We start from the raw sequence: 25,278 nt of genomic DNA, 5'->3' as shown, positions 1-25,278 counted from the left end.
TTGATTTGCTTTTATCTGATGATTAGCGATGTTAAGCATCTTTTTGTGTATCTGTTGGCCATCTGTGTGTCTTCGTTTGAGAAATATCTATTCAGATTTTCTGCCCACTTTTTAATTGGATTGTTAGGGGTTTTTCTGCTGTTGAGTTTTTTAATATATTTTGGATATTAACCCCATATTATTATATGATTTGCAAATATTTTCTCCCATTTGGTAGATTTCATTTTGTTGACGATTTCTTGTGCTGTACAGAACTTTTTTTTTTTTAAGATTTCTTTTAAAGGTCAGGTCTTTTATTTATTTACTTATTTTTGGCTGTGTTGGGTCTTCATTGCTGCACGTGGGCTCTCTAGTTGTGGTGAGCGGGGGCTACACTTCATTTGCAGTGTGCGAGCTTCTCATTGCGGTGGCTTCTCTTGTTGAGGAGCATGGGCTGTAGGTGCATGGGCTTCAGTAGTTGTGGCACTTGGGCTCAGTAGTTGTAGCTCGCAGGCTCTAGAGTTTAGGCTCAGTAGTTGTGGCGCACGGGCTTAGTTGCTCCATGGTATGTGGGATCTTCCTGGACCAGGGATTGAACCTGTGTCCCCTGCATTGGCAGGCAGATTCTTAACCACTGCCTCACCAGGGAAGTCCCGAGAAGATTTTTATTTGATGTAGTTCTACTTGTTGATTTTTGCTTTTGGTGTCAAGTCCAAAAAATCATTGCCAAGACTGATGTTGAGGAGCTTACCACCTGTGTTTTCTTCTAGGAGTTTTATGGTTTCAGGTCTTATGGTCATGTTTTTAATCCATTTTGAGTTAATTTTTGTGTATGGTTTAAAATAGTGGTCCAGTTTCATTCTTTTGTATGTGGCTGTCCAGTTTTCCCAACACCATTTATGGAAGAGACTGTCCTTTCCCCCATTATATATTCTTGGCTCCTTTGTAGAATGTTAATTAACCATATATGTGTGGGTTTATTTCTGGGCTCTCTATTCTGTTCCATTGATCTATGTGTGTGTCTTTGTGCCAGTACCACACTGTTTTGATTACTATAGCTTTGAAATATAGTTTGAAGTCAGGGAGCAGTATTCCTCCAGCTTTGTTCTTCTTTCTCAAAGTTGCTTTGGCTACTCAGGATCTGTTTAAGTTTCATACAAATTTTATAATTGTTTGTTCTATTTCTGTGAATCTGAAAAATGCTATTGGTATTTTGTTAGGAATTGCATTGAATCTGTAGATTGTCTTGGGTAGTATGGTCATTTTACAATACTAATTCTTCAAATCCGTGAGTGTGGAATATCTTTCCATTTATTTATGTCTTCAGTTTGTTTCATCAATGTCTTATAGTTTTCATTGTGTATGTCTTTAACTCCTTGGCTAAATTTTTTCCTAGGCATTTTATTATTATTCTCTTTTTGGTGCAATTGTAAATGAGATTTTTTTCTTAATTTCTCTTTCTGTTAGTTCATTTTTTGTGTATAGAAACACAACAGATATTTGTATATTGATTTTGTGCCCTCTAACTTTACTGAATTTGTTTATTGGTCCTAACAGTTTTTTGGTGGAGTCTTTAGGGTTTTCTATGTAAATATCATTTCATCTGAAAATAGTGACTATTTCACGTCTTCCTTTCTGATTTGGATTTTTTTTTTTCCTTATCTAATTGCTCTGGGTAGGACTTCCAATACTATGTTGAATAAGAGTGGTGAGAGAGGGCATCCCTGTCTTTTTCATGATCTTAGAGGAAAAGCTTTTAGCTTCTCACCATTGAGTATGATGTTAGCTGTGGGCTTGTCATATATGACCTTTATTATGTTGAGGTATGTTCCCTGTATATCCTCTTTGTTGAGAGTTTTTATCATAAATCGATGTTGAATTTTGCAAATGCTTTTTATGCATCTATTGAGATGATCATATGATACTCATCCTTCATTTATTTTGTTAATGTGGTGTATCATATTGATTGATTTGTGGATGTGGAACCATCCTTGCATCCCTGGAATAAATCCCACTTAATTGTGTTTTATGATCCTTTTCATGTGTTGTTGAATTTGGCTTGCTAGTATTTTATTGAAGGTTTTTGCCTGTATGTTCATTAGGAACAGTGGCTTGTAATTTTCTTTTTTTGTAGTGTACTTGTCTGGTTTTGGCATCAGGGTAATGCTGGCCTTGTAAAATGAGTTTAGAAGTGTTCCCTCCTCTTCTGTGTTTTTTGAAAGAGCTTGAGAAAGATTGTTATTAATTTTTCTTTAAATGTTCGGTAGAATTCACCAATGAAGCCATGTGGTCTTGGACTTTTGTTTTTGGGAGGTTTTGGTTACCGATTCAATCTCCTTACTAGTAATCGATCTGTTCAGATTTTCAATTTCCTCATGATTCAGACTTGGCAGGTTGTATGTTTCTAGGAATTTATCCCAGTATAAACTCATGTATTGAATTCTTTTTTTTTTTTTTTAAACATCTTTATTGGAGTATAATTGCTTTACAATGGTGTGTTAGTTTCTGCTTTATAACAAAGTGAATCAGTTATACATATACATATGTTCCCATATGAATTCTTAATTTCAGTAGTTTCTTTCACTTTTGCCATGTGTACTTGAACATTTTTTAAAAATTTTATTCTCTTATGAAATTTTGTTAATGTCTTTGTGTGCACACTTCAGTATCTAGAATGCTCTGTGAATTTGTTTTGTGTTGTCCATATTTTTCTCTTGGTATTTAATCATATGGTGCATCTCTTGGTATACTTAACAAGACTTGATTGAATCTGGATATGGTGAATAAAGAATTGTGGAGGCTTCTGATGATGTTCAGTTGTTTCAGAGCAAGTTCACCTTTGCCGTGCTTGTCAGCTAGGTGTAAGTCAGGGGCTAAGCTGAGTTAAGGCTGAGTTGCAGTTTTGTTTAATTTCTGTCTGTGTCTGGTTCTGCCCCAGTCATAGAGGTTAATCCTCTAGGTTTTGTTTTTTTGTTTTTTTTTTAATACAGAAGTACTCATTTAGTTTTTTTTTTTTTTTTAATTTATTTTTGGCTGTGTTGGGTCTTTGCCTCTGTGCGAGGGCTTTTTCTAGCTGCGGCAGGCGGGGCCACTCTTCATCGCAGTGCGCGGGCCTCTCACTATCGCGGCCTCTCTTGTTGCGGAGCACAGGCTCCAGACACGCAGGCTCAGTAATTGTGGCTCACGGGCCCAGTTGCTCCGTGGCATGTGGGATCCTCCCAGACCAGGGCTCGAACCTGTGTCCCCTGCATTGGCAGGCAGACTCTCAACCACTGCGCCACCAGGGAAGCCCAGTCCTCTAGGTTTTTAATTGAGAACCTGATATGTTCACTTGGGCTCCTCCCTCAGCAAGTCCTGGACTCACACAGTATAGTCCTGTGATCCCTAGAGGGGAGAAGGGAGGGAGGACAACATCCTTTTAGAGGGTCCATGACATGAAAACTATTTCATGATAACATTAAGATGTTGTTCTCTTACAAGTATACAGTGGAGTTTTCCAGAGGCTTACATGACTTGCAAAGAGTTTCAATGTAGAAACAGAAAAGAGAATGCAGCTATCTTCTATTAAACCAGACATTAAAGAGGTTTGCAAAAATATAAAGTAATGCTACTCTTTTTGCTGTTTTTTTTTTCAGTTTTCATGAAAATATTATTTTATTGTAAGCAATTTGTTATCTAAAAAATTAGTTAAATGCTTTAAATATTTCTCAATTTTAATTTCTCATTTGGTAAAGCAAGAGCTACAACCCACATAAGCAAATGTTCCTTGAGATGCTCAATAATAAAGATGTCCTGAGACCAGAAGTTTCAGAATTGCTGTTCTAATCCTTTTCCCATTAGGGAACACTGCAGAAAAGTCTACTCTGCTTTCAGAGGCTCTGCTTATCTCTTTAGCTTCTGTATTTGGTACATGCCTTGAGAGAAAAGTTGGCTGCATGTTTGGGCCAGTTTTATGCTTCTCACTTCTCATTTCTCATCAGTATTTTGTTACAGTGCATCCTCAGTTTTGTGTCGCGAGTCCTGTGAATCTGCCATATCTCAGTTGGTTTGTCTGTTCCCTGGCAGCAGCGCTCTCTGCAGGCAGAATCTGAATTTTCAACTTACTGTCTTGCATTCAGGAAAAATGAATTGAGGCCGTAGAAAGTCAGCTTACATTTCTGTAGTTCTCTTCCACTCCAGAATCATGGTCTCTCTATTCCTGGATGCTTCAGCAGATATAAGCAGATTTTTTTTTTTTCCCCATTTTATCCTACTGTTCTAGTTGCTCTTGGTAAGGATGTGTTTGACACCAGCTTTTCTGTCATATTTGGAACCGTAAAAATAAAATTAATTTATTTGGTGCTTAGAATTTCCATCTCTGCTTACATTGCTAATCTGTTCTTGCATACTGTCTAGTTTATCCATTAGAAACTGTAGCATATTAATCATAGTTGTACATTCCTGATCTGGTAATTCCAACATCCTAGTCATATCTGACTGTGGTTCTGACGCTTGTTCTATCTCTTCAAACTGTTTTTTGCATTTTAGTATGTCTTGTAATTTTTACTTGATAGCTGAACATGATGTACTAGGTAAAAGGAACTGCTGTAAATAGACCTTTAGTAATGTGATGGTAAGGTGTGGGGGAGGGGAAGCGTTCTGTAGGCCTGTGATTAGGTCTCGGTCTTTTAGTTAGCCTGAGCCTCTGGACTGTGAACTGCACCAGTGCTTCTCAGTCCTTCCTTCTCCTCAGGTGGGACAGGCTGGCCTACAGTGGGCTGGAGTTGGGTATTTCTGTTTCCTCATGTAGGTTAGGCTCTAATAAAACTGCAGTAGGTTGGACTCTGGTTAGTTTCTCCTGAGGGCAGTCCTTGTTAAGAACAGAGTGCTCTAGAGTATTTGCAGATGGTTCCGTTTCCCCACCTCCTCCCGGAAGCATGAGGGGATTTTTTTCTCTAAAGAATTCACTCTGAGAACCAGATTGAGCTGTCATTGGTAAAATTCACAAATGTGTGGGATTCCCCGTATGACTAGGTCTCCCTGGAGTTTTTAACTCTTCAGAGTTGTCCACTCTGAGCCTCTTGTCAATTACAGTTTGGAATTCCTCCCCTGGCAATGGTTGCTGCAGAGGTTTCTGCTTATCGGTTTTTGCTCTAATAACTTTTGATTCTCTGTATTCATCTATCTGTCTCCCAGTTTGGGGGTTGCAGTTTGCCCTCTGGCTTCACTTCTCTTTCAGATCTAAGAAGAGTTGTTGACTTTTCAGTTTGTTCAGCTTTTTACTTGTAGTTAGGATGGTTTGCTACCTCTAAGCTTCTTCCAGGTATTTAAGATTTATTTTTTATTTATTTATTTATTTTATATTTGGTTGCATTGGGTTTCTTAGTTGCGGCACGCAGGATCTTTCATTGTGGTGCACAGGCTCTTCATTGCAGTGTGCAGGCTTCTCTCTAGTTGTGGTGTGCAAGCTCCAGGACGCGTGGGCTCTGTAGTTGTGGTGCGTGGGCTCCAGAGCGCATGGGCTCTGTAGTTTGTGGCATGCAGCCTCTCTAGTTGAGGCGTGCAAGCTCAGTAGTTGTGGCGCGCGGGCTTAGTTTTCCCGTGGCATTGTGGGATCTTAGTTCCCTGCCCAGGGATCGAACCTGCATCCCCTGCATTATAAGGTGGATTCTTTACCACTGGACCACCAGGGAAGTCCCTCAGGTATACTTTTTAAAAGTAAGCTATCTCTGCACAGTAGACAGTATATTTTTGGTCCTGTTTCTTTAGAACATACTTAGTATCCGTAGGGATGTTGCACCTTTTATGTTGGAATATTTTGCTAATTGAAATTAAAAATTAAATATAATTGAACTATGACACTATTTTAACATCTTGAAAAGTGTTATACTAGTGTATGAACCAGAAAGTCAATCAAATTTTTTCTGTAAAGAGATACTTCATATTTGATTTTAAGTGTAAAAACATTCAAAGCTCAGGAATTGATATTAGTTCATTTTTATGTTGTTTAAATAGTCTTTCAAGTTAGTTTAATGTAAGTTAAAATACTGCCTTTTGTAATTAACTTGACTCTATTTCATCCTGTTTGTATAACCAGAAAAAGAGAATTTTTCTTTTTTGATTCCAAAGCGAAGTCTCAAATTAAATTTATCTTAAGGAAGGATAATATTCTTTCTATACCTGCAAGAGGAACCTACTGTTTAGTTTCTTAAATGTGTATATAAATATATAGCGCTTTAGAGTCTACAAGTCTTGTTCAGTACTTTATATTGTTTAATGTTTCGAATCTTTCTAGTGGATCATTAGTTGCTGAGATTTTCACCTAGGCCTTCAGACTGGAAATTTAGGGCTCCTGTTTTCCTTTCTACTTTATTATGTTTACATTATTATTTAATTTGCAGAGAATCTAGGTAACTCAATGATCTCTGTTCAGTGGGTTAATTAACCTTAGAATACAGTTGAACCTTGAACAAATGGGTTTGAACTGCTTGGGTCCACTTATACGTGGATTTTATTCAATAAATACTACTACAGTACTACATGGTCCATAGTTGGTTGAATCTGTGGATGTGGAACGATGGATACAGAGGGCTGACTGTAAAGTTCTATACGGATTTTCGACTGGGGTGGGGGTGGGGTCTGTACGCCTAACCCGTTGTTCAAAGGTCGGCTATATTTACTGGCAATGTTTATTTCTTGAATAGTTCTTTAACCACAGCAGTTAAGAGCTTACTATTCATTACAAAGTTCTGTACCAGCTGGGTGTTGAGAGTGAGGAGAAGGAAAATGGCCTGTTAATTTTTATGTGGCTTATTTTATAATAGTTTTTCTAGTGTGATGGAAAGACCCTTGGTATTCTCCTTTCAGAGAGCTTAAGGTTCTCCCTTTTCTAACTGTATATCTGTGTAAAGCTGATTTTTTAAATTTTCAACCATAATGACATATAATAGATTGAGGGCAGAAGCTGATATGAAAATCCATAGAGAATGTAGCAGTGCTGGGGATTTAAAAACTCTGAAACTGACACCTCCTTCTGTGTGCACTTGAAAGAATATATATTCTGCTTTGGTTGGATGAAATGTTCTGTTAGTATCAGTGTGGTCAAAATGGTTGATAGTGTTGTTCAGGTCTTCTGTATTCATACTGATTTTTTGTCTGCTTGTTTTGTCAGTTCCTGAGAATTGACAAAATGTTGAAATTTCCAACTTTAATTATGGATTTTTCTCTTTCTTCTTTTAGTTTTACCTTCATGTAGTTGGACATTCTTGTTAAGTAGATATATATTTATATGTTTTCTTTGTGCTTTGAATTCTTTATCATTATGTAGTTTCCCTCATTATCCCTGGTATAATAATCCTTTTTTGTCATCTATTTTATCTGATATTATGACAACTATTCCAGCTTTCTTTTAATTTATGTTTTCATATTATATCTTTTTCTATTCTTTTACCTTTAACCTACTACTGTTTTTATATTTATAGTGACGTATTTTGGTAGGCAATCTTTATTTGGGTCTTGCTTTTGCATCCAAGTTGGCAGTCTATCTATATTAATTGTGCATTTATGCCATTTACATTTATTGATCTGATTAGATTAGAATCTGTCTTTTTACAAACTATTTTCTGTTTGTTCCAACTGTTTCTTTTTTATTCCTTTTTGTCTTCTGGATCAATTGAGTATTTGTAAATAATTTTATGTTCTCCTGTGTCTTCATTATTTCTGCCTCTTATCAAAATCTTTTTTAGTGATGCCTGAGTTTTTATAGTATACATTTTTAATTAATCTTGGTCTGTGTCCAAATTATAATATTCCTATTCATGTGTACTGTAAGGACCTCCCAAAAGATTACTCCCATTTTCTTCCCCAATTGTTTGTGCTATTTTTGTTAGGTATTTTATTTTTACATAGACTAGAAATACACAATGCATTGCAATTACTTTTGCTTCAGACAGTTGTCTCTTATAAAAATTAAAAATAGAGAGAAATGAATTTTATAATGGACTTCATTAAAGCCATTTCAGCACTTCTCATTTTCTTATTTAGACCCATGTTTCTGTCTCATATCATAATTGTTTTGCCAGAAGAATTTTGTTAAATATTTCTTTTAGTACATGTCTGCTGGTAACCAGTCCTTTAGTTTTTCATTTTTGAAAGATATTTTTATTGGGTATAAAATTCTGAGTTCAGGTTTTTTTTTTTTTTTCCTTTCTGTATTTTAAACACATCACTTTGATGTATTCTGGCTTGCAGAGCTTTTGATGAGATGTCTGCTATAATTCTTGTTCTGTTTTTAAAGTATTTTTTTCTCTTTCTGCCTTCAAGTTTTATTCCTTATTTCTGATTTTGGGCATTTTGATTATGATGTGCATGTTTGTGTGTTCATTTGTGTGTGTTTTGGTGTGTATCTTTAGTATTCTCTAATGTTCTTGGATTTGTCATTTGGAGTATTTAGCTAATTTTGGAAAATTCTCAGTCTTATCTGTTCAGGTAAGTCTTCTGCCACTTTTTCTTTTCTTTTTTTTTTTTTCTGGAATTCCTGTTATATGTATGTCAGACTGCTTGATATTGTCCTTCAGCTCTTAGATGCTCTGTTCTTGTTTTGTCCACTCTTTTTTTTATCCTTGCATTTCAGTTTGTATAGTTTCTATCTTCAAGTTCACCCTCAGCTGTACTGAGTGTATTGATGAGCTTGTCCAAGGTATTCTTCATGTCTATTACCATGGTTTTCATTTCTACCATAGTCATTTGGTTATTTTCTATAGCTTACTTATATGCTGAGAGTCCTCTTCATTCATGGTTTCTACCTTTTTGACTGGAGTCTTGAACATATTAATCATAGTTATTTTAAATTTCTTATAGTGCTAGATACCTCAAAACTCAAGCTGTATTATTGTTCAGTGTTCTTTGTTGACAGAAGTGTCTTAGAGGCATATTTGTAGGAAAAAAATATATGTTCTTTAGTTTTCTCTTTGATAAGAGCATAACCTTGTGTAATATGATGAAAACAGTTTAATTGTGACCTAGAGTCTAACCAATGTTAACTTGACTTCTATTTTGCTTTAAATTAATTAGTTTTGCTGTTCAAAGGTCATTTGAAAATGGTTGGCTATTGGCTGAGTTTAGCTGTTTAATGCTTTCTAAATTGAATGGCAATTCAACTGTGAGATTTTAGTTGTCACTCAAGAAAATCTTTGACTAATCAAGTAAAAGTTTTAGTAAATTTTAGTCCTTATTTTCTTATTAGCTGCAAAATACTATTCTGTCTATTGTATCCTCCCTGACTTTTTCTAAAAGGAAGTATTTTAAAGAACCTAAATTATTACAAATGAAAAAATTTATAATCTTCTCATATAAGAAAGACTGAGCATTTGGGATTAATTTAATGTAAATAGTGGTATTCTATTGATTGATGATTAGCTTTCTTGGACAAGATGGAATTAAAATAATATCCTAGAGATAGTTTTATCACATGGTTAAAAACATCAGGATACACAGACAGGTCTCAGCATTTCTGTTACTAGCTCTGTTTTTGGATCATTTAACCTCTCTAAATCTGTTTATTCATCAGTAAAATGGAGTCAGTATTAGTGTCTACCTCATGGGGGTAATGTAAGCATTAAATGGGTAATGCATGTGTTTGCCATGGTTCCTGGCACATAATGTTGAACAAATGTTAACTGACTCCCTATTTTGTAATATCAGCTAAGTATAGAAGATCCAAAGCTTGAACCCAGGTTGTGGACTAGGTTTAAAATTGTCCAAGTTTAAAATTTCATTACATACAAACTTTATATTGTGCCCCCTGCTTTTAGCAGAACACAGATGGAAAGAAGACAAAGTCTAGGGTCCCTTCCACCCTAGTTCTATGCATTTTAGTTTAGGCTAGTGAGTGTTCTTAATAGATTTTATATCACAGACTCCACTGTGAATCTAAAATTTGTGACTCCTCTTCCTAAAAACATACAAACATGCAAAATATTATGCACAATTTGGGTGGGTTCGTAGTGCTGCCTTTTAAAGCCTACTTATGGAACCCTGTTCTTGGGGAAAGAATTGATTTTGGCACAAAAGCATTAGGGGGAGAATGAGGCTGGTTTAGATAGCCTTGCATCTCAAAGTGACTAAGACAAGGAAAGTAGCTGTATTTCTTAGGTTCCTTTTTATTCTATTGCCTTTACATCATCTGCATCATCAGGAATTTTATGTATTACTTGATTCTGGTAGTAATGAAGTTACCAACCATGTCCCAGAAATTTTCAAGATTTTATCAGAAGCCAAATGTCACTTCTGTAAGCAGAATATTACTTCTGTGAGCAAAATTGTTTGCAGTGCAGTACTGTACTGGTGTAAGAGAGGTATCAACAAGTAACATTTATTGATTGTTTCCTATGTGCCTGTACATCCCCCACTAAGCACTTTACATGTATTATTTCATCCATATAAAGGTAGATTCCACTGTTATCCCTATTTTGCAAATAGAAAATCTCAGATTTAGGCCTAAATTTTCTTTGAAGTTACACAACTTTAACTGGAGGAGTCAGGATTCAAACTCAAATCTTTCTCTAAAGCTACATGCTCTTAACTACTATGGTGAGTTACCAAAGGTAAAACGTTTAGTACTTTAGTTAAGTTGTACCCATTTATTGTGGTTAAGTGTAAAATTTCTGTTCTCCCTTTTAAAATAATGAAATACTTTGTCTTCCCTGATTCCTCAAACTGTAGTTGTGATTAATCTCTGTTATTGATATGTACTGTGAAATAAAAGATTTATGTGATCTTTATACAGTTTTTCTGAGATTTTTAATAATAATTTAGGGAAGGACATTTTTATGAAAGGTGTACTATAACTTGTCAGTATGTTATTTGAAGACAATTAAACCAAAAACAACTGGCTTATTTGAGATTAAGTTTTCCAATAGGCTTTGATCTGGAAGAGTCAGGATGGCAAGCAATAGGAAGCTTTTATTATTTAGTTATTTATTCTGATGAAGAAATTGGTTACATAGTTGGATCTATTATGAATAAATATTCAAAATACCACAAGTACTTCACTGTAAACTGAGGCGGATTACAATTTAAAACTACCTAGCTTAAATCAATTGATAGTGTTTTTCTAACTGTAGTTCTACTCTTTCTTCTTCGGATTAAAATGGCTGTGTACAAGCTGGGTTGTTTAAACAGTCTGCTTCGTAACCTCTTTCTATATACAAGACCCATCGCCTTTGCTTTTGGATGCCAATAGACATTGTCTACACCCGCAATGATGTTTTTTCTTCTGGACCTTTTCTGATTCTGGCTCTGGTACAGCCCTCCACTTGAGGGGTGGGGAGCCTTACCTGGCTCTTAAAGCAACTCAGATGAACTTGAAATTCATGTGATGATTGTATTGTTTAAGTTTACATTTTACAGAGTTTTCTACTATTTCGTATATGGGAAATTATTTATACTTAATGTGCTTTCTAGCCTTATGACTACCTCAGTTTTTTTGCATATGTCTTTAATAAATTTTAGGCTTTTGGCAGGGAATTGCAACCCGGTATTGTAAAATCGTTTTCACAGGGGAGTCAGATTCACTTTTTTATATTGTTTTGATGTGAAGAACTATATTTTCAGTGACTGCTTGTGTAGTTAAAAACAAAGTAACCTTTTAAAAATTTGAATTTGATTTTACATTTGTAATAATTTGGACAGATTAGATAGAGGAAGATTTGTGCACTCTTGGAAGAGTCCAGATAGTTGAGTAAGTGCTGGCACATAGAGTTTAAATCTCAGAGAAAGTTGAAGTATTTTTAAAATAATCATTTATATTAGCATGGTAAATGTACACAAAATGAATTTTACTGTCTCCTTGTCCAGAAACAGGAAAGTTGGTTGATAAAATGAGGTAAACAAAGTCTTTTGAGAAAGATATTTAGCCTCCTTCAATAGCAAAAGTAGAAAAAATGAGTTTTAAAGACTCCGAGGTTTCCATTTCATCAACTTAGTATACTAGCTGTGCTTTTATAGGTACTAACTGTACCTATAAAAGAGGAAGGCGAACCAATTTTTACATTCCTCCATTTGTATTTGAGAGCAATGTTTTAGAAGTAGTTCCTTTTTAGTAGGACAGCTTAGGTTTTAAAACATATTCTGTACCTTGTAATAGATTTCTTAGAGGTTGTTATTAGGCAGTTTCAGCTTCTAGACTATATCTGTGAGCTTGGAACTAAGTAGAACGATCCCTCTTAAGTAACTGAAATAGCTGTTGTGAAGCCTTTAGAATTAGTCTATTTATGAAGCCCTTATTCAGAGAATGTATTACATATATAATTTTAACCATTCTGATATTCTGGTTTCTTGGTACATAGATAATAAAGCAAGATAATAATTAACAAGAAAAAAGAAAATATCTATGAGCCATGCTCATATGAACAAATGATAAATAAATGAAGTGGAAGGGACAAATCTTCTCTAATGAAGACGTCCAAAAATGTGTTTTGGGGTTAGAATAGTCACTGGGATGAACAGGAATGGAATAAACTTAGGACATTTGAAAATCTTGCCAAACAAATCAAATTCAACAGTATGTTTAAAGATACTGTGTTATGATCAAGTGGGTGCAGCTTATTCTTGGAATTCAAGGTTGGTTTAATATTAGAAAATTAGTTATTGTAATTCACCATATTACAAACTAAAATAGAAAAACCATATGATCATCTTAATCGATGCAGAAAAAGCATTTGACAAAATCTAACAACAATCACTTTGATGATAAAAACAATAAACTGGGAATAAAAGGTAGCTTTCTCAACTTGATAAAGGGCATCTATAAAAAACTGTAACAGCTAACATCATACTTAATGGTGAAAGACTGAAAGGGGTTTCTGCTTAAGATCAAGAACAAGACACGGATGTTCATTCTCACCACTTATATTCAAATTGAAATGGAAGTTCTAGCCAGTATAAACAGGCTGGAAAACCAAGTAACAGGCATCAAATTAGAAAGGAAAAAGTAAAACTGTCTTTATTCACAGATTACATAATCATCTATGCAGAAAATATAAATGGAGAGATAATATCTTGTTAATGGATTAGAAGACTCAACATTATGATGATGTGAATTCTCTCAAAATGGATCTATAGATGCAATGCAATCCCAATAAAAATCCCTGCATGTTGTTTTACAGAAATGAACAAGGTGATTCTAAAATGTATATAGAAATGTAATAGTCTAGAATAGCCAAAACAACTGTGAAAAAGGACAACAAATTTGGAAGATTAACACTACAAATTTGAAGACTTATTAGAAAACCCAGGTAATCGTATTGACATAAATGTTGAAATATAGAACAGTGAGACAGAATAGAGTGTCCAGAAGTAAATGCACCCATATATAGATAACTGATTTTTTAGAAAGGTAAAAAAGTAATGCAGTATAGAAAGGACAGTCTTTTTAAGAAATTATGCTGGAATAATTGCATACCTGTATGCAAAAAAGAACTTTAATCCATACCTCATACTATATTTTAAAAATTAACTAAAAAAGGGACATAGACTTAAATGTAAAACCAAAAAAATATAAAACTTCTGGAGAAAGACAAGGAAAAGAACTTTGTGTCCTTGTCTTTGGCACAGATTTCTTAGATACAGCAATAAAATCAAGATCCATAAAAGAACAAATTGATAAGTTTTGTCTTTTTATGAACTCCAATTTTTCTTCTTTAAAAGACACTCTTGGGATTTCCCTGGTGGCACAGTGGTTAAGAATCTGCCTGCCAATGAAGGGGACATGGGTTTGAGCCCTGGTCCGGGAAGATCCCACATGCTGCGGAGCAACTAAGCCCCACTCACCACAACTACTGAGCCTGCTCTCTAAAGCCCATGTGCCACAACTACTGAAGCCCGCATGCCACAACTACTGAAGCTCATGAGCCTAGAGCCCATGCTCTGCAACGAGGGAAGCCACTGCAATGAGAATCCCGTGCACTGCAACGAAGAGTAGCCCCCGCTCGCCACAGCTAGAGAAAGCCCACACGCAGCAACGAAGACCCAACACAGCCAAAAATATAATTAATTAATTAAAAAAAAAAGTTAAACTTATACCTATGTGTTCTAGCCATTCCACTTCTAGATAGTTACCCAGGAGAAAAAGAAATATATGTTCACATGTAGACATATGCATGAATGTCCATGGCAGCTTTATTTATAGAAGTAAAAAACTAGAAACAATCTAACTGATCATCAACAGGTGAATGAATAAACAAACTGTGGTGTACTGTACAATGGAATACTACTCAGCAATGAAAAAGAATGGACTTTTGTTACATGTAGCAACATGAGTGAATCTGAAAATGTGCTGAATGAAAGAAGGCAGACAAGAAAAAAGTGTATACTGTATGATCCCATTTAAATAAAACTCTAAAATATGAAACTGTAGTGACTGAAAGCAGTGGGTGGGGAGGGAGGGATTAACCAGGAACACAAGGAAAATTTTGGAATATGTTCACTGTTTTGATTAGAGAAGGTTCATAGTTATATACTTATGTCAAACCTTACCGAATTGTATATTTTAAATACTTGCAGTTTATTGTATGTTAATTATAATTCAGTGAAGCTATTTAATAAAAAATAAAAGGAAAACAAAATAATTTTTCTTTTGCCAAGATGTTTTGTTGGGCAGTTGGAAATTGAAAGGACAAAGTGAGGCTGGAATAATAATAACAACATTGTCTAGTATTTGGATAAACGGTTCACATACATTATTATGTTATTATTTTAATTTCAAGTCTCAGGTAGTTGGCCACTGGTATTTTTAAAAATATTTTTTAATGTTTGAATGTCAGTCTACAAGTGAATGTAAAGGCATTGAGAACAATGACATTTTCCCCTTTCTTTTTCTCCCTACTCTCTTTCTTTTTAAAAACAGGAGTGACAGTTCATTCAGATTCTTTGTATTCTTTTTCGTCTATATTTGTCAGTTTGCTGTGCATGTACTCCAGGCTGCAGGATTTCATAATTGGGGTAACTGGTAAGTCATTTACTTTAATTACTCTAGTTATAATCTGTTCATCTAGTATCTTAATATAATTTTTGGATTCCTAAAAATATTTGACATAGAAAAACCAGATCAGCAGAAGTATACAAATAATAAAAAATGCAATTTTAAAGTTTCCTAAGGAATAACCTTTGAAGGAATTTAAGAAAAGGGTACCTGTTATGTGTAAAGCGCTATTTTAGGTATACAAACATATTTTCATACACACACAAATGCGTGTGCACACACATACACACACATCTTTGAAAAGTGGAGTCACTGCATGCACATATATGGATATATCTTTAAACAAATAGAATCGTTCTTAGCATGGCAAAATGCTCACTCAGTGGGGGACCCTTAGAAACTGAGACTATTTGGACACAGGTTAGAAGGTCATAGATTTATATCTTTCTTCAGACACTCTGGAGCAAACATTCCTTGAATGAAATGGTGCATAGAAGAGTACCTATGTATAAAATCATCCCTCCCTCTCTTCTTTCTCTTACAACCATTGCGAACAGTTGAATTTTTATAAGCTAAAAGCATGTGCGAGGCAACTTTGCTGCGCTACGTACATAAACTGAAATGATCATGTAACTAGAGTGTATTTGAAGACTTACATTTAGTATGCTACTACTGAATTAGAGTAGTCACTGGAAGTCAGACAACTGTTGATAGCTTTGCAGATCTAACGGGCATATATACATGCAGAGAATTTATTTGGGTATTTTAAATCAGTTCTAGGAAAGAGTAGCATTCATTATGATTTTAAAAAGTGTTTAGTCTTTAGCATTTGAGAGAAAGAAAATGTTTTAAATGTTTAATTTAAAACATACACTGCTTATGTTAACAGCACTTTTTGTATTCTAATGAAACGGAAATAATTTCTTTTGCTTTTTTTTTTTTAAATAAGTTTATTTATTTTTGGCTGCATTGAGTCTTTGTTGCTGTGCGCAGGCTTTCTCTAGTTGCGGTGAGTGGGGGCTGCTCTTCGTTCTGGTGCACGGGCTTCTCATTGCGGTGGCTTCTCTTGTTGTGGAGCACAGGCTCTAGGTGCACGGGCTCCAGTAGTTGTAGCACGCGGGCTCAGTAGTTGTGGCTTGCAGGCTCTAGAGCGCAGGCTCAGTATTTGTGGTGCACAGGCTTAGTTGCTCCGCGGCATGTGGGATCTTCCCAGACCAGGGCTCTAACCCGTGTCCCCTGCATTGGCAGGTGGATTCTGAACCACTGCGCCACCAGGGAAGCCCTTCTTTTTCTTTTTAGAACAGACTTAGAAAAAAGTGTTAAAATTGAGCACAGCAGCATGTGAGGTGACTAAATAGCACAGGAATCTGCTAATGAGGGTGCATACAAGGTGACCTGTTGTAAGGTAGACCTCATGTAATTTAGCAGACTTTAAAAAATTAGACTCTTTATTTTGAGATAATTGTAGAGTCACAGACAGTTGTAAGAAATAATGCAGAGAGATCCCAGGTATCCTTTATCCAGTTTTCCCCAGTGGTAACATATTGTAAAACTATGGTATAATATAAAAATCAGGATCTTGACATTGATACAGTGAAGACACAGGACATTCCCATCACCAAAGGATCCTTTATGCTGCCCTTTATAGCCACACTCACTTCCCTCCTTAACCCCAGCAATCACTAATCTGCTTGTCATTTCAAGAACGTTGTATAAATGGAATCATACAGTTTGTAAACTTTAGCTTTTTTCACTAAGCATAGTGCTCTGGAGATCATCCAGGTTGTTGTGTCTCAGTAGTTCATCCCTTTTTATTCCTGAGCAGCATCCATGGTATGGATGGACCACAGTTTGTTTAACCATTCACCAGTTGAGGGACCTTGGACTGTTCCTGGTTTGGGGCTATTCTGCTAAAAACATTCGTGAACAAGTTTTTGTGTGAACATAAGTTTTCATTTCTCTGTGATAAATACCCAAGAGAAGAGTGTAATTGTTGGTTCATATGGAAGTTGCATGTTTAGTGTTTTTAAATTTTTATTTATTTACTTATTTATTTTTAGATGATTTTTTTTTTTTTTTTGGCTGCACACCACAACCTGTGGGATCTTAGTTCCCTGACCAGGGATTGAACCCCGGGCCCTTGGTAATGAGAGCCAAGGGAGTCCTAACCACTGGGCCCGCTAGGGAATTCCCTGTTCAGTGTTTTTAAAAAACTGACAGTACTTTCCAGAATGGCTGTACCATTTTACAGTCCCAACTACAACATATGAGTGATTCAGCCTCCACATCCTCACCAGCCTCTGGTGTTGCCACTACTTTTTTTTTAAGTTGTTCTGATAGGTGTGTAGTGATATCTGGCTGTGGTTTTAATATTTATTTCCTTAATGACTCATGATATTTTATCTTTTCACGTGCTTATTTGTCATCTATATATCCTCTTGGTGAAATGTCTCTTCATGTCTTTGCCCATTTTCTTTTTTTTTGGTTGCGCTGGTCTTCATTGATGCGCGTGGGCTTTTCTCTAGTTGTGGCAAGTGGGGGGTTACTCTTCGTTGCGGTGCGCGGCCTTCTCGTTGTGGTGGTGGCTTCTCTTGTTGTGGAGCACGGGCTCTAGGTGCACAGGCTTCAGTAGTTGCAGCACGCAGGCTCAGTAGTTGCGGCACTCGGGCCCCAGAGTGTGTGGGCTTCAGTAGTTGTGGTGCGCAGGTTCTAGAGTGCGTGGGCTTCAGTAGTTGTGGCATGTAGGCTCAGTCGTTGTGGTGCAGGGCTTAGTTGCTCCGTGGCATGTGGGATCTTCCCGGACCAGGGATCGAACCTGTGTCCCCTGCATTGGCAGGTGGATTCTTAACCACTGACCACCAGGGAAGTCCTTTGCCCATTTTCTAATTGAAACTTTTTAATTTTAAGAATTTATTTTTACTGTTGAGCTTTGAAGTTTCTTTATATATTTTGGATACTAGCCCTTTGTTGAATATGTGGTTCTCAAATATTATTTTACATAATTCAGCAGAATTTAAAATGAACTTTAAAAAATAATAATGAAATCATAGGCTTAAAAAATGTAGAATCTCGTGGTACACATTTAAGGCTCTGGATTTTGGTGTTTAGGTTTGAATTCAGACTGTGCTGTTTTTATTAGCTGTGTGACCTTGGGCAAGTTACTGAATAATCTTGGTGACTCAGTTTCTTATCCTTCAAATAGGGATTAAAAATAGCATATATCGTAGCGGGTTGTTGTGAGAATTAAATGAGTTAATACACGTAAAGAACTTGGATGTTGCCTGGATCATAAGTGCTGAAAGTGTGTTAGTTATTATGCTGTTTTTAAAAATTGTGCGTTAACTTATTTGCCTAATTTTATTTTTCTTCTTTTAATTTCATAGCGGTTGGATTTCATCCCTTACTGGTCTCAACAAAAGTATTCCTGTTGGAATCATGATGATAATCATAGCAGCACTTTTCACAGCATCAGCAGTCATCTCACTAGTTATGTTTAAAAAGGTAAGTAAAATTTTATGTCTGTAAATTTTTTTAGTGAACCTGATATTCAGTTCTCATTTTCCCATTTTGCTCTTTATTTAGTGTAACCTCAAGCCATTTGGTTGTTGTTCTTATGCAGGTTTGCTCTCCAGGGATTACTTTTTACAATTAAAAGTTATGCATAGATAAATTTTAGAGAATTGCATCACATTTAATGTTTCCTGTAGATAGGGAATATTTTTAAATTCTGTTAACTGAAGGCTTCTTTTATCAATTGAAGAGTCAATCTCATTTTTAAAATTTGTACCTTTCTACATATTCTGATTTCTTTTTTTGAATATGAAACATAGTAGACCGATTAGTAAATAGAAGTAAAGCTCTTGTGTGGTATGTGCATTTTATTTGTATTTAAAATTTAAAGACACTAAATTATTTTATCTAAGAGTATAAAGTGAGCTGGTAACAGATTCAGGCTGGATTATGGACTGAATTTTATTTTTAGTAACTGCCCAATTATCTTAGCTATACAGTTGGCCCTCTATATCCACATGTTCCACATCCTCTAATTTGAGCAACTGTGGATTGAAAATACTAGGGGAAAAAAAAATTCCAGGAAGTTCCAAAAAGCAAAACTTGAATTTGCCACACAATGGCAACTATTTACATAGTATTTACATTGTTTTTACAACTATTTATATAACATTTACATTATATTAGGTTTTATAAGTAATCTAGAGATGATTTCAAGTGTACGTATGGGACAGATGTGGGGAGGATGTGCGCAGGTTATTTGCAAATACTACGCCACTTTGTATAAGGGACTTGAACACCCTCAGATTTTGGTACCCATGGGCGTGGGGATGAGGGTATCATGGAACCAATACCCACAGATGCTGAGAGATGACTGCGCCTCCTCCTGTAGAATTCCCATGGCTGTTTTCACTGCCTTAAAGAAAATCATTCCATAGGGTAGGAGAAAGGTCAGGTTTTTTTATATATAAAGTTTTATCATGCCTTGGGTATGTGTTTTTGATATTCTGCACATTCCAACATAATATAGAGACCCTGTGAATCACACCTACGTTTTAAAATAATACTTTTTGGTGGGTCTCACATTAAGGAAAATAAGTCCTTAAAACATTTTTTCTTTGTTTTTTTTTTTTACTCTATGGCAACTTGAGAATATGTACAAGGATTGCACTGTACCTTATATTTAAGAAAACTGCGTTCTTGAAATATTTTGCTTGTACATTTGTCTTTAATCCTTCTCAAAACTCTGTGAAACCTAGGCTATGTTCTTTCTGTCCATATTTTGCTACTCATTTTCCCTCTTAAAAGCTTTTACTTCTTTTTAGAAATACCCATATATAACTATTGAAACTCCGCTTTCTAAAGTTACTAGATCCTATACCAGCCTTTTTTTCCGTTTTCCTCCTCCTTGGACTCTGAAGCCTTCTATTCTACAGGTGGCCCCTCCTCCTCAGCCTTTATGGTTATGTTCTGATTCTCCTGCCTCTGAGGCTAGTCTTTCTCCTTCATTTCTTTGTTCAGCTCTTAAGTAAAAGTGTTCTTAAATGCAGTCAGGTCTCTGCTCTTTGTGCTTGCTCTACAGTATTTTTACCTTGGGAATTTCAACCTCCCTCATTGTTTCAGTTTCTTCCCTACATGCATGAACTAGAATGTTGGAGTTGAAAGACAATGCTTTACACAAACATTTAGTTGCATCTTCAGGTGGCTGTTTATATCTCCAGTTGATTGGTATCATCATCTCACAGTAATGCATCATAAACTCATTCTTTTCTCAGAACCAGCACTGCTTCCAGAAGTTCTGATTCATATTCAAGAAACATTTATTAACACCACATATTGTATGATTCCACTTATATGAAATGTCCAAAATAGATAAATCTATACAGACAGAAAGTAGATTCGTGGTTGCCTATAACCAGGGGTGGGGTAGAGGGTGACTGCAAATGGTTATAGAATTTCTTTTTTGGGGTGATGATGAAAAAGGTCTATGAATATACTAAAAACCATTGAATTGTACACTTTACAAGGGTAAATTGTATAGTGTACAACATTTATCTCAATGAAGCTGTGTTTTAAAAAGGAAATTTATTAAGTACCTTTTATAAATGAGTGGTTCTAAGTACTTTTTCATGTGATTCCATTTAAAACTTGTCAGTACTTTGTCAGTGCTTCCATTACTTTTTTACTCACTTTCCTAGACACTTTCTTAGTGTCTGTTCCATCTTTCTCTTCCTTTCCATTTCCAACCTCAGCTAACCCAGAGATCTGTTTACAGGTCGCTCATACCCCACTCCCACTTCCTTCAGTTCACTTTATGTATAGTTACTATTTTAATCTAAAAAAAATCCCAAACAAACCCAGCACTCTGAAGATTTTTTTTTAATTAATTTATTTAATTTATTTATTTTTGTCTGCGTTGGGTCTTTGTTGCTGTGGGCGGGCTTTCTCTAGTTGCGGTGAGCGGGGGCTACTCTTCGTTGCGGTGCGCGGGCTTCTCATTGCAGTGGCTTTTCCCGTTGCGGAGCAGGGGCTCCAGGCGCGCGGGCTTCAGTAGTTGTGGCTCACGGGCCTAGTTGCTCCGCGGCATGTGGGATCCTCCCGGACCAGGGCTCAAACCCGTGTCCCCTGCATTGGCAGGCAGATTCTTAACCACTGTGCCACCAGGGAAGCCCTGAAGATTTTTGAAGTGGACTTCAGGTTGGGGAATGGGATTGTGGTGGTAGTGGTAGTAGGGCTGGTGGTGACCTTTCACAACTCCCGGATCCAGACTTTAAACTCCATTCAAAGTTACTGCTTGGTTTCTTTAAATACATCACGTACATTCCTTTGTCTCAGTTTTTGTTCATGGTATGCTTCTTGACCTCTGGGTTACTGTATCTTCTCTGCCAGTTGAAGACTTACAAGTCCTCTTTCAAGACCTAGTTCCAGTCTCATATTCTTTGTCTGTGAAATAAGGAATTTAGATGAGATGATTTTATGAAGTACAATAAATGGAGATAATATAAACTAAAATGTAGTTTGAGCCAGCTTTCATATTTGTAACGGCAAGGATTTCTTTTAATTTGATAGAAATTGAGATCCAATGAAAACACCTGATTTTTCTTTTTATTTTCTTTTCCATACTTGCTCAAAACTTGCTGTTTTTTTCTTCCCTTCCAATTTCATTGAGATATAATTGACATACAGCACTGTATAAGTTTAAGGTGTACAGCATAATGATTTGACTTACATACGTCATGAAATGATTTTTAATAAGTATAGCAAACATTCATCATCTCATATAGATACAAAATTAAAATTTTTAAAACGTTTTTCCTTGTGACGAGAACTCTTAGGATTTACTCTCGTAACAATTTTCATATATAACATACAGCACTGCTAATTATATTTATCATGTTGTGCATTACATCTCTAGTACTTATTTATCTTGTAACTGGAAGTTTGTACCTTTTTGACTATCTTTATCCAATTCCCCTTCTCCCACCCCCTGCCTCTCATAACTACAAATCTGATCTCTTTTTCTATGAGTTTATTTGTTTTTGAAGTATAATTGACCTACAACACTGTGTTAGTTTCTGGTACACAACATAGTGATCTGATATTTCTGTATGTTTCAAAATGATCATCACAGTAAGTCTAGTTACCATTTGTCATCATATAACGGTATTCTATTATTGACTATATTCCCCACACTGTACATTTTAAAAGAAAAAAGTCCTTTGGGGCTATGTAGCCATAGTTTATAACCACTAGGAGTCAGGCTTTCCATAAGCAGTTAATGCCCTCTAAAAGTTATCTGTGCACACTGTTTTGGCTCTAGAATAGTTGCTTTTTATTAGGCTATTCTGTGTCTCCAGTACCAGCTAAACGGTGCTCTGTGGTATATATTTATTTCGATGGCAATGAATACAATTTTGAGAATTTTGTTGACATTCTGAAGTCCTGCATAATTTGGAGTTAGCTAATCACTGGTGTCTAAAGTGCCCAGTATGAGCACTATGGTATCTTTGTTTTCCCCATAGTGTCATCTTATAATCCAAATTTAAAATAATTGAAATGCAAGAATATCTGTCTCTTGTACCTCTTCATAGATAAGGGAATAGTTTAATCCTTACCTTTCGCAGATAGATTTTTAAAATTTTCTTTTAGATTATTCCCAAACAATATTTTTTTACAGGCCCATCTTTTTATAGTAAGCTATTAGAAAGAATTAAATAATAGTTTTGGGCTAAGGGAGAGGTATTATAAATGGGTCAAATAACAAATGAATGAGTCATAGGAGATTATATATCAGGGGAATACAAAATTTCCCCCATCCTTTATTTGATATAAGAGCTAGAATAACTTAGTATGGTAGAGATAAATAGATAATACATAATTTGTATTTCCTTTGGGACCTAGTTTTGAATGGTTATTTTTCTATGAAATTAAAAAAATTGTTAATAGACTTTGCCCACATTAATAAAATAATTGTCAGTAGTGATTTTTTTGCACTTCAGAAGAATTTTAGAAAAAAGTTATTTCACTTCTTTAAAAAACAAGTTTTTAAAGTACTTAAAAATTTTTTTCTATACCAAAATATCTGTTTTGCAAATAATCTTTTATTTTGTGTGAGAGTATAGAATTGGGGTATATGATCCACAATAATGAAAAGTCTCCTCTATTAGTTAAATTGGTGTTTTACAGTAAATGCTTTGTGAAGCTATCCTGCTGTATATAAAGTGATAGTCTTCTTAGATTAAAAGTGAATTTCACTTTCTTTGAAAGCATTGTAGTTGTTCACTACCCTCCCTCCCCTTTTCTTTCTGATTTATTTTGGATCTAGGACAGAATGCTGATAACTTTACTGTAATATGTTTCTGTACTATCACAAACAGGTATGCTGCTTCTCTCTCTTCCTCTCTCTGAATCGTCCAACACTGAGGTCTTTTCTGATTAGGTATCAATTTCAGATGATTCACTTTGCCTGTTAAAACGCTAGTCCGCATGCTGCTTATCTTCATCCAGGGGACACAGAGTAGGTACAGTAATACTTCTGAATCCCTGGAAAAATTGGCACTCTGAGCAGGTTGTTTATATCTGTCATCAGTTGGTATCCTTAGTATGTTCACTTTTTTTTTTTGATTGCCGAAATCTTAATTTTGTTATCCTTTTCTATAAATACTAGGCTAGTTACTTATTAGATCCCAAACCTCAGTTAATATAACTAAATTATTGTGAATTATCTTTACCTAGGCATCTTCAAATTCGGTGGATCTGCTAGTTTATAATGCTGTACATATGATATTTTCATCCAAATAATCTTTATATGCATATTTTAAGAGCTTTATTACTGAGATGTAACTCACATATCATGCAGTTTACCCATTTAAGTTGTGTAAGTCAATGCTTTTTGGTAAATTACATTATTTTTAAAAATTGTGGCTCTACATAAAACATAAAATTTGCTATTTTAATAATTTTTAAGTGTACGATTTAGTGGCATTAATTACATTCACAATGTTGTGTAACCATTACCACTATTTCCATTTTTCATCACCCCAACAGGAATTCTGTGGTCATTAAGCAGTAACTCTTCAATTCCCCCTGCCACCAGCCCTTCATAACCTCTAGTCTATTTTCTGGCTCAATGAATTTGCCTATTCTAGATATTTCATTTAATTTTTTTTTCAATATTTTCCTTTTGTGTCTGGCTCATTTCACTTAACATAAAGGTTTATGCATGTTGTAGCATGTGTCAGAATTTCATTCTTTTTTGTGACTGAATAATATTCCACTCTATGTATATACTACATTGTGTTTATTAGTTTGTTGATGGACACTTAGATTGTTTCCACCTTTTTTCTACTGTGAATAGTAGTGCTACTATGAATATTGGTGTACAAGTATTGCTTTGTCTCTGCTTTCAGTTCTTATGGGTATATACCTAGGAGTGGAATTGCTTGGTGGTCATATGGTAATTCTATGTTTAGCTTTTTGAGGAGCCATCAAACTGTTTTCTGCAGTGACTGCACTGTTTTACATTCCTGCCAGCAATGTGCAATGGTTCCAATTTCTCTATATCCTCGCCAACATTTATTTTCCATTTTCTGATTATAGCCATCCTAGTAGGTGTCAAATAGTATGTTCACTTTTAAAACAATTAACCGCTGAGGTAATTGCAAACTAATAAGCATTTTACGTTGTAACACAGGTATAGTCTGCTAGAGTAGTACTGAACTTATTTGGTAACTTTTTTTAAATAATGAGGATGATTTGGAGCCATTTGTTTAATCCATAGGAGATATAGAAACAAATAATTGTTCAGTGACTTCTACCACAAGTTACTATGTGTTCTGGGGGTATAACTATGAGTGGAAATTGCCACTTCCCCTCAAGGAACTTAAAAAGCATGTAGGATATAAGACATGTGAATAAACCCTGCAAAAGAAGAGTCACAATATACATCCCTAAAAGTCTTGGAAGTGCTGGCAAAAGGGAGAGCCACAGCTAGTTCAGGCAGAAGGAGGACAGCAATATTTAAGATAGACCTCAAAGGATGAGTGGAATTTCAATAGTGTGACTCTAGAGTAGTAGTTAAAGAGGTTACAGAAAGGGTATCTGACCCAGATCTATGGGCAGGAGGGTTCATAGAGAGTTTCTAAGAAATGTTTAATTGAAAAAATTAGGCTTCGAGGTCCAGAAGTTTTTTCAAAAACTCAAAATGAGAATGAAACAGTTTTCAAAAACTCATTTTTCCCAGCTTTAAAAAATGTTGAAATCATTTTGGTGTGACAGGGATCTTAAAAGCATGATTTCTTTTTTTTTCTTCCAGTTTTATTGAGATATAA

At 35.4% G+C, this 25,278-nt stretch overlaps 1 protein-coding gene across 3 annotated transcripts in view; it reads left to right on the top strand.

Moving 5' to 3' along the window:
• Window positions 1–25,278, top strand: part of SCAMP1 (secretory carrier membrane protein 1) — a 105,308-nt gene that overhangs the window by 64,976 nt on the left and 15,054 nt on the right. For all 3 annotated transcript variants that reach the window (XM_082458226.1, XM_082458225.1, XM_082458227.1), the window contains 2 exons: window positions 14,864–14,965; window positions 18,322–18,439. In XM_082458226.1, coding sequence (XP_082314352.1) covers window positions 14,864–14,965; window positions 18,322–18,439 — 220 coding nt within the window. The remainder of the gene's footprint in view (window positions 1–14,863; window positions 14,966–18,321; window positions 18,440–25,278) is intronic.

The sequence above is a fragment of the Balaenoptera physalus genome (genome assembly GCF_965194825.1).
Source record: "Balaenoptera physalus genome assembly, chromosome: 3".
NCBI lineage: Eukaryota > Metazoa > Chordata > Mammalia > Artiodactyla > Balaenopteridae > Balaenoptera > Balaenoptera physalus.
Note: the sequence above shows the minus strand (reverse complement) of the source record. Positions and strands in the feature narration are given on the sequence as shown.